The following is a 10,056-nucleotide window of genomic DNA, read 5'->3' as shown; positions in this document are numbered from 1 at the left end:
GGTTCGTGTGACAAGCTCCTCCAATAAAAAGCTAGGAACCTAGTACTTTGTTTTCAAGGACCAATCAGCGAAATGACCCGCCTGTGAGCAGTCTTAACCAATCACATATATGTTAAGTTAAATTGGGTTAAAAGAATATCTATCACCATTTAAAGTGCCACTGATTTTGCCAAAATGTTCAAAATATTTTAAAATATTTTCGTCTCATCTCAGCAATCAAGTGTCGCAGCAACTATTAAACTGACCAATCAAACGCAAGCTTGCCGTGGCGTCACCGGAAACCGGAAGTGTTACTCCCCACTTCCCATGTAAGTAAATATCTGCATGCATGTCTGTCTGCTTACCACCGTCGTTAAAGTATTTTAAAATATCTATTATTACAAATAAGCATGACGAATGAATCATTGCTTCACCTTATAGCTAGCAAATCAAATTTGCCACAGCCAGTAAGGTTGCAAGAAAATGTACAATGTTTTGTAATATATAGGGGAAAAAATGCACTCTACAGTATTACACTGTAATAACAATCACAGACAGACTATATATTTGGTGATGAATTGAGTAATTGCTACTTGAGGTACAAGTGCATTTCTGTCCTCACAGGTCTCGCTTTCTATTGACGGGATGTAAGACCCTTCCAAACATATTTCTATCGCAAAGCTCCAGACGCATTTGGACCAGGTCCATCCCTCAACCCGCATCCTTTGGTTTCCGCTCCATCCTCCCCCGCTATCATTACGCTCTCCGCCCCAGCACGATGGAGCTCAAGGATGTTGTAAAGGTTTTGGAGGATCTCGCGCCCCTCTCGCTGGCCGAGCCGTGGGACAACGTAGGCCTGTTGGTGGAGCCAAGCGAGCCGCGGCCCATCAGAACCATCCTGCTGACCAACGACCTCACCGAGGCAGTCATGGAGGAAGCGCGGGCCGAAGAATGCGATCTCATCATCTCCTACCACCCCCCGCTCTTTCGACCAATCAAACGTCTGGTCCAGAAGGACTGGAAGCAGCGATTAGCTATCCGAGCTTTGGAGGCCGGCATTGCGGTCTTTTCGCCTCACACGTCCTGGGACAGCGTTAGTGGAGGAGTTAACGACTGGCTGGTCAGAGGACTTGGTGAGTCGGTGGAAAATACAGCTAAAGTTGCAAAGGTTTGGAAAACAGAGTAAACATCAGTTATAGTGAGATTTCTGAGTCCGCCTTGTGGTTCTCTTTTTGGTTTCAGGTAGCGGTCAGGTGTCTGTGCTCAATCAGGCCTATGTGGACATGCCTTACAGTCACATTGTGGAATTCCAATGCAGAAATGACACATTGGATGTTCTCCTGGCGGAACTGAACGCTTTGGGTGGAGTATTAGTACAAGATCCTCTCAGGTTCCGTACCCATCCTAACGCATAAAACCATTGGGCAAACACGTTTAGTACTTTTTATTTGACTTTGCAACAGATGTGATGCCACCAAGACTCAAGTCAGCCTATACTGCAGCGGTTCAGTTCTGCCTTCAGTTTTTGACAGAATCACACGATACATCGACAAGTCCCTCCGCATTCTTAAAGCAGAAAAGGTGAGTAGTACGTTTGTTGAATATTTTGCAAATAGCATTGGAGCCTCCAATCTAGTTTTTTTTTTACTTCCTCTAGCCCCCTCGAACGGGCCACGGTCAGGGGCGACTCAGTGTTTTGGATGAGCCGGTAACCGTGGCAACTGCTGTGAAGAAAATGAAGTCCCACTTGGGTTTGCGGCATGTCCGTTTGGCCCTCGGACTGGGATGCACGCAAGGTGAGGCGGCACGCGAGCCAGGCATCACAATAAAAGTTTTGCTTACTTTTTGATTGATTCCCAGAATCCTTTGTGCACACTGTGGCTGCGTGTGCGGGATCGGGAGCCTCGGTGCTGAATGGCGTCCGAGCAGACCTTTACGTCACCGGTGGGTGGACTTCCCTTCTCTGGAAACAAAAGTGAGCAATTTTAATTATGCATTCTATGACTTTAGGTGAAATGTCCCACCATGAGGTGCTGGATGCAGTTGCCACGGGAACCAGCGTCATCCTCAGCGATCACAGCAACAGCGAGCGCGGCTATCTGTCCGTGTTCCGAGAGAACCTCATCGGGAAGGTTCCTGCTGATGTTGTCGTGATGGTCTCCAAGGCTGACAAGGACCCCCTGGAGGTTGTGTGAAGAGTCAAGGGATTGTTTCTATACTGTCAAATGAATCCATATTCTCTATGGATTCATCTTCCAAAATTGGAAGATTATGGACTATGTTGTCAGCAATAAACCACCGCGGCTCATTTGTTGAAAAACCCGTTGGTCTGGTCGCTCGTATCTGAAGCAAAACAGCGTTTTTATTCACTAGTCAATTAATGAATAGAAAATGGAACGGCCATTTGTTTGAGCGTGGAATAGCTTCACCATATTTCTCTTTACGTGAGTCCAACCTGATCCTTAATATGTTTTTTAATGTCCTCTTGACTATTAAGCCTGATTAAAATAGCCAACAGTGATTCGATTAAAAGCGAGTCTAACAAACTGACATCAAATCCAATTGCTTTCAGCTCTTCTTTGTTTTAGCACACCTTGCAAACTATCTTCACCATTAGGAAGAATGCCCGAACTGATCATAAATGCTGGCAATTTAGAATTGTACACAAAGTAAAAAGTTAATCATCCATCGTAAGACATTCTGGAAACACGGAGTATCGATTGTAATTCCACCAAGACCTCATGAGTGGCCGCCTGGCAAACTCCTGCAGGGTCAGCACAGCTGTTTTAGTACAATCGATTGTTTTTCCTCATAAAGGATGTGGAGATGTCCCGGAGAATCTTAAGACCTGACCGCAACAAGACCACAATTCAACTTTGTGGTTAAACAAGCCTTTTTGGACACTTGTATTCTATTTGGCATCCAGGGCGTGAGCAGGAATCTTATAAGGGAAAGGCTATAGTTCGTCTACTTTGAAGGAAAAGAACAATAGCAATGGCACTTGACACGTGAGCTAAACATAGGGTTAACATGACGCTATTTAGCGCGCGTTAAATAGCGTTGGGTTCCACAAGGGGGCGTGGCCTTTGCCGTGCAGCCACCTGCTGCGTGCAATACTGACCGAAACGCCGAAATACTGACAGAAACTCCTGGAAAGAAACGCCGTGAAAGTGGGGAAAGCCCTCGAGAAGCATTTGGCAGCCAGGATGGAAGCATCATGCTGCGCGCGTGCACGCTGACTCATTTGCATCGCCCGCCTTTCGCACCCATGTTGGACGGGGCGCCTCCCCGCCGGAGCGCACAGGCACCAGCTAATATGTTGCCTCCTCTGGTTGCGTGGAAACTAAACGGGCGAGCCTTGAACTGCTGTGGAAGCTTCTCCGGCGGAAAGCAACCGACAGCAAGTTTAATCAGCTTAATGGTGTAAGAAAAATCCGAAGATGCGGTGGATCATGACGAGGAGAGGAAGAGCGCCACAAACGTGAGTATTTTGCACATTATTTTATTTTTTAAATCATAGCTGCTTCATGCGTGACCAATTCGTCATGCATTGTATTTTATTTGAAACATACAGAGCTCGTTTGGTTCAATTAGGCTATTTCAACTAATTTCCCATTAGTGCTGCATTATGGGTGCAGTGAGTTTGAATGAATTGTGCTCACTTGATGTGGACTGACTGAAGTAGACACATGATGAGGGATGAGCAGCATAATCAATCATCCCCAGCTATTATTTATCAGACTAGTCCAACACTTGCGTGTGATTGCACGGGACACCGTGAAAATATTGCCATGCATCCTTGCTTCAAATCACTGGAAGATTGAAGCTCCACTGAGGGCTTTGTGAGCGGATGGAGCTGAGAGCTTTAAAATAAGATTACAGCGTGGCTTCATAAAACCTGATGATGTCAAGGCTGGCTCGTGCCCCCTCCTCATTGATAAACAACAGCGCGGTTTATTCATCATTCCCGAATCCGCTTGGCCGATTTGAAATCGCCGTGCATCGGGAATCGGGCTTTCTTCTCCTTATGAGGCAACTTTTGGATGCAAATATTTGGTATGTCAATTAAATGACGTCACGGAAGTAAGGCGCAATTCATTAAAAACAATATTTGTCCGTGTCGCTCAAATTGTATTTATCACCTGAAAATCTTCTATGCTAGTGATGTATAGTGACAGGCTGGACAATTCAAAGTTTGGCCACTAGAGGGCAGAAGGTATAATTAATATTTAATTACTATGTATCAACAGATAAAAAGAGTGCAGAATTGAATTGTGACTAGTTTGCCTTTGTGTTGCTCAAGCGGAACACTATCGCATCGTTGCCAGCGCACCCGTATCCTCTACCCCACCTAGCTAAACGTTATTTGATACTCGCTGAGCGATCGATTACATTTTTTTAATCTTTCTAAGTGGATTGTGCTCATTGACCGTACATTTTGAAGCAATTAAAGACCCACCGGGTGAGCTGTGGCGTTGCACATGGTCTTAGTTTACCTGAGGCGGGTTGGATGGTTTTCTGTGACGCTCATCGAGCTGAACAAAAAGACCAATCTAAAAAAACAAAGAAAAAAAAATACATGTCAATCACATAACTTCAGATGATTCTGTTTACTGTTTAATGCTAACCATGTGCATATTTGAGCACAAACGGCGAAGCAACACGTATAGACAGACAATCTAACAGGCATATATTCTCTATCGCTCTGCAAGAACTGACATTTCAAGTGCGTTACCGAAATAGACGTGCGCTGTGGGAACGTCAAATGGAAAAGGGCGTAAAAAGGACCGTTTGATCCGTCGACTTGCCAGGAAAAGCAATACGGGTGCAGATGTTTCGCCTCTGCGACGAGCGCGCATCAATCGAGATGCACGACGTCCCGGTGGAGCTTGTGAATGCCACCTTTGTCGACTCGAATTGACCTAGTTTTGGGAAGCCAAACGGTCTTGGGTTTCAAATTAGACAGCGATTTTGATATTAACGATATTTTCCGTGAAAACCATTAAATAGAACACATCTCTCCACTCTGCGGTACTCTTCAATGAGCGACTCGAATGATATCTTTTCTTCTTCTTCTTCTTTTCAACTGACACTTCACAAATCCAAACTACAGTAGCAGAGAAGGCCATTTTGCTCTCAATCACTTCAACTCAGGCGCCACTGCTGACGTGTTGTTTTGTTCGGCGCCCGTCTTTAGGCTCAGCGGTGGCAGGGGCGATTAATGCTGCGACAAGACGCCCATGGCGGCCGACTACATGGTCATGTGCTTGCTGCTGCACAGCCTGGTACTCATGACCTTCTGCTTCCACCACGCCGCCACCAGCTGCTCCAAACACTGCTACTGCTCCGAGAGCGACGGCGGCAAGACGGTACGCTGCAGCAATCAGCGGCTGACCGACATCCCGCGGGACATCCCCAACGACACGCGACGAGTCTACCTGGACTTTAACCTCTTGACCTCAATCCCGGCCAACGCCTTCTCCGGGTTGTCCCACCTGGTGGAACTGGACCTCTCGCATAATGACATTAGCCAGCTGCAGCCGGGCGCCTTCCGAGGCTTGAGCTCCTCGTTGCAGTTCCTTGACCTTTCCGCTAACAAGTTAGTCCATTTCGACGCTGACTCCTTTGAAGGCCTGCGGGCTCGGGCGAATTTAACCAACAACCCCTGGCATTGCGACTGCAACCTCCAGATGGCCATGCCCCGCGTGGACCTGGAGCCCGTGTCGCTCACCGGCATCGTGTGCCAGACCTCGGACCCGGAGGAAATGAGCGTGCAGGGCCTGGCCTTCCTCCTGGAGCCGGACGTTGACTTGTGTGTGGTGATGAAGAGGACTACAGACGTGGCCATGCTGGTGGTCATGTTTGGCTGGTTCACCATGGTCATCTCTTATCTGGTCTACTACGTCAGGGCCAACCAGGAGGACGCCCGCAGACATTTGGAGTATCTCAAGTCGCTGCCAAGCAGGCAAGCAAAGTCGGAGGAGTCTTCGACCATCAGTACTGTTGTTTAGCCTCTCCGACATGTTTCCCGACTTTTTCGGCAGATCTATTTTCTCAACTCTAACATGGCGACGATTTGGTGATGACAAAGTAGGGCCTGGAATTGCTGTAAACAAAACAGAAAACTCGCACGGAGGGAAAATAAAACATCACTTACGCATGATGAGACGTTAATGAGAATTTCATCACTGCTCTGTACTCAAGATTTCAAAAGATGTGCCTCCGGGTAGCACGCACGCCAGTACGCCCATCAAGATGGAGCCGCCTTTACTTTCAAGTTTAATAAGCCGCGCTAGCTGCGCTAATTGTCGCTAATACATTTCTTTGCATGAAAAATCAAGCGGAGGCAAAGCACCCCACATGAATTATTCATCTCTCGGCGACCTTTTAGTACTTTAAGCGCTCGGATGCTTCACGGGTAGGGGGGGGCATGTTTTGTTTGGGTCAAACCCTTTTACAACATTCATCCGTATATTGTCATTAAAAAGATGCCTGGAAGTGTTTTGTCGTTGTGTTTGCGAAGGAGTGCATGATTGCCAGCTGTCAAAACAAACAGGAGAGACGCACTGTACCTGCTTAACATAATAAAAATGCTAATATTGATTGACAGCCGGGCCTTAACTATATTTGCGCAAAAGGAGGAATTATGCAGCAATTCTTCATCTTACCTTGTTTTGCCCACATTCCGGAATGGAATTGTTTTCAGACGCTGTCGTCTGCAGCCAGGCTCATCTGTGCACAGAATACATAATAACTTTTGATCACAATGTCTGGAAGAATGTAACAAAATGTTTGGTTTTACTCTGACAGGGTCAAAGGTGAGCTGGAGCCCAATGAGAGTATTGTCGTAAGACCTGACGTAAATGTCACCGGGTAGAGGTTCATTTAAAATTTGCCCCTTGGGCTCGAGTTGCATGCTAGCTTAGCGCAGCGGCGTGAGTGTTACACCTGGGGGGTGATTGCGTGCACACGAGTGGCGATGATAAGGTGACACGTCAAATAGTGGGGGAGCGCCACCCTCTTTGGGGATTGGGTTGCAGGGGGAAATTGCTTCTAGCCACCTTTGTGACATGAGGAGAGGATTCATTCAGGCTGATGTATAAATTTACCACCCTGTGTGCAAAGAGGCAGGAAATGATCCAGTTTCACGTCATTGAAACTTAAAACTATGGATTATTCATCTTTTACAGTGATGTGAAAAGCTGTCATACAACATTAAAAACATTTGCAGAACAGCTAAGGTTTAGCCTGCAGTACGAATCTCTCCACTAGAGAGCGCTCTCGCACTGGTCAGGTCTATTCGTTTTTTATTTTAATGCAGGCTTTGACTATCACTTGAGTGGCCCACTACACATCTAGTTATCTAACTACCCCCCAAAAGCAGCCCACTACCCCATGACATTCTATTATTTTTATTTTTTTCACCTACAATGAGCTGGGATTGGCTCCAGCACAACCTAATAAATAGCACTAATGGATGAAATTGACCATACTGTCTTAAATCTCAATCTTTATATTGACATCATGTCAAGGCTATTTTCACTAAGGAGTAGAAAGGAATGATTTCATATATAAGGAGTTAAAGTAAAAAGTTGCTGAAAAAATAAATACTCAAGTGATACCTGGAGGGGAAAAAAAAACTTAGGTAAAAAGTACTTTGTTATTTCTCACCGCTGATGTTGGTAATTTAGTGAACACAATGAACAATTACCCTTTGACCCGAATATCAATATTGCTCATCAGTTTCCAAAATTGGCCTTCTCCTACAAATTTAAAAGGAACTCTGCAATCACTGACAATGACACGCTACTACGAGGCGAGTATTGGGAAAGCCCAGGAAATCTCCACTGCTTGCCACTCATATATATACACGTTACGAATGACATTGAGTGTGCTCAATCAATCAAGTGTGTAGACTTGAGGTCACTTCTCCAAAAACATTCCCCCGGTTGACGCCATGGACATCCTGATTGGTGAGTAATGACGTCAGGTGGCTGAAACGCTGCCATCCCTTTCTGGTCACAAAGTGTTTTAATATTTTTAATTTTCAGTCATTCGGACTTTTTTTTTTTAAAAAGGGGAATGTTTGATATAGGTGTGTTTTGATTTCATTATATTTTTTAATTTTATTTGACATGCGGGTTAGGGTTACGCGATCTAGGAGTTGGCAGCTACTCTAGCCTGGAGGAAGGCAGCACATAAAAAGACAACTCCAGCCTTTCGCTGCACGCCTTTTGACTTCCACCTTGTTAATCTCAACATTTTGGTTATCCCCCTTGCAGTTTTCGCTCTCTTCCACATGGCCAGGATTGCGGGCGCCGCGCCTCTACCTGAGGTTTGCGCAGACATGTGCGCACTTGTTGACGGGGCGCAATTCCAAGCGCTCGTCCGGAGGAGCCGCACTTTAACCGAAAAGATCCTGCTTGCCATTCCTGACGCGTACAGATCGAGCATCCACGACGAGGTAAGAAACTCTTCGTCTTTTCCTCGCTGCTATCTTTATTATGAGAATGTTAGCAGGTTGCGGATCTAATTGGATTGTCGCACACGCAAAACTGTAACGCGACTAGGCATTAATAATCGAGCTCTGGTCAATCGTCGGATTCATCGCTGTCATTGCCTCAAAAGATAAAATATGGAGTCTTTTTTAATATTGCTCCTACTCAATTGTTGTCCGTGTTTCCTAAGAATTTAACTCACAAGTATTTTTACTGTCTATATTTGAATTTCACGTCTTGAAATAACGGAACTTTTTAAGGATAAGCGCTGTAAACAAAATAGACTGATAGAGGCAACCAATAGTTTAGAAAATTGTATTCTAAGATATAGTAAATTAATCTATCAGAACCCTTTTTCAATGAAACTTCATTTAAAACTTGTCATCTCAAAAATAAAAATGGCCACTGAATGAGAGTAAAATCATGTCGTAACATGTCTGTACTTGTTTCCTCACCTCAGACTCTGAAGTTGAATTCTTCCGAAAACGTCAGGCTCGGCACAATGGCGTCCAACATCAATTTCCCAACTGCTCCTGTGATCAAAATTACTTCGGAAAAAGTTCCCTTGGTAGGAGAGCACTTTTTTTCCCCTTGATGGTGTTCTATATCATTGTGCTTATTACAAAAATGTATTAGAATTGAACATCATTCCATTTGCCTGATTCAGGAGAGCAGTCTGATACTTATGCACGAGGGCCTGCAGCAGCACCAGGGCTTGCTGAGCTCCATCTCACCTCACCTAGAAAACAAGCAGAGAGCGACCGACCTCATGAATACGGTCCGAGATCTCGCCGTTCAAATTAGCAAGGTAAAACATTCGCATGGAGGCCTCACTTTGAGATCCTGCCATTGACAAATTTTCTGTTTGCCATCTTTGATGATGCCTTCACAAAGTACAACGTGTCTCGCTGCAGATGTTGCAAGGTCTCCAGACAGATTACGTCCTCCAGACAACGCCGAGCCCCGTGGCCTTGCGCCTGCACGGTGACTTTGAGGTGCAGGTGGCCGCCCACCTGACGTTGGTGCAGCTCCAGTCGCTGGGCCAGGATGTCCATCGCTTCCTCAGGGGTCTGGACAACAGCCAGCCGAGCCAGCAGGAGGAAACGGACAGCGATCTGCTGACAAATCTGAAATAATCTTTATTGTTATTATTTTTTTAAGTATTTATTAAAGCGTTGAGCCATTTATTTTTTTATTTGCTAAAACAATTCAATACTGAATATATTATTTATCTATTATTTATACATTATTTATGGAATATTTTTGTATGAATGCTTATAGTATTTATAACCTGTCCTTCAATAAACCCTTTTCTTAATTCCTGCCTCTTTGTCCAGTGACTCTGTGGTTTTGAAAAGGGATGTTGGACAACAAGATAGTAAATTGAGTGAATTCGCGGGAGCAACGAGAAGGATGTTCGTGCCTTACGGCTCTTGCGGCTTTCCGACAGGAAGTGTTGTAAGCGTTTAGATGACTGGTGTTGACCGCAAGCGTCACTCGTGGGATGATGAAAAGGCTCCCTCAGAGTCATGTGATGACTCCTCCAAACATGTGACCCTGCACCTGACTGCGGGATGAT

The 10,056-nt window shown here is 45.3% G+C and overlaps 3 protein-coding genes and 1 long non-coding RNA gene across 4 annotated transcripts; 3 read left to right on the top strand and 1 right to left on the bottom strand.

The window, feature by feature from the left end:
- Positions 1–265: 265 nt before the first annotated feature.
- On the top strand, positions 266–2,300 carry nif3l1 (NIF3 NGG1 interacting factor 3-like 1 (S. cerevisiae)). The gene is made up of 7 exons (XM_037278527.1): positions 266–308; positions 604–1,112; positions 1,222–1,369; positions 1,443–1,560; positions 1,637–1,775; positions 1,840–1,923; positions 1,990–2,300. Coding segments are annotated over exons 1-7 (1,185 nt in total). The 5' UTR covers positions 266–306; the 3' UTR covers positions 2,175–2,300.
- A 767-nt stretch (positions 2,301–3,067) lies between these two features.
- On the top strand, positions 3,068–6,582 carry lrrc3ca (leucine rich repeat containing 3Ca). Its single transcript, XM_037278541.1, has 2 exons — positions 3,068–3,460; positions 5,177–6,582. Exon 2 carries the CDS (start codon positions 5,220–5,222, stop codon positions 5,988–5,990), a length of 771 nt encoding a protein of 256 aa, XP_037134436.1. The 5' UTR covers positions 3,068–3,460; positions 5,177–5,219; the 3' UTR covers positions 5,991–6,582.
- LOC119138491 lies at positions 4,462–9,013 on the bottom strand. The gene is made up of 3 exons (XR_005101153.1): positions 8,933–9,013; positions 6,648–6,711; positions 4,462–4,532 (listed from the first exon to the last, which is right to left on the bottom strand). It is a non-coding gene; the product is annotated as an uncharacterized LOC119138491 (long non-coding RNA).
- On the top strand, positions 7,795–9,795 carry LOC119138482. The gene is made up of 5 exons (XM_037278548.1): positions 7,795–7,952; positions 8,262–8,443; positions 8,938–9,045; positions 9,145–9,285; positions 9,392–9,795. Exons 1-5 carry the CDS (start codon positions 7,937–7,939, stop codon positions 9,611–9,613), a joined length of 669 nt encoding a protein of 222 aa, XP_037134443.1. The 5' UTR covers positions 7,795–7,936; the 3' UTR covers positions 9,614–9,795.
- The last annotated feature ends 261 nt before the right edge of the window (positions 9,796–10,056 follow it).

This window comes from Syngnathus acus, chromosome 19 (assembly GCF_901709675.1).
Source record: "Syngnathus acus chromosome 19, fSynAcu1.2, whole genome shotgun sequence".
Taxonomy (NCBI): domain Eukaryota; kingdom Metazoa; phylum Chordata; class Actinopteri; order Syngnathiformes; family Syngnathidae; genus Syngnathus; species Syngnathus acus.
The sequence above is the reverse complement of the archived record's forward strand: the minus strand, read 5'-3'. Positions and strand labels throughout refer to the sequence as shown.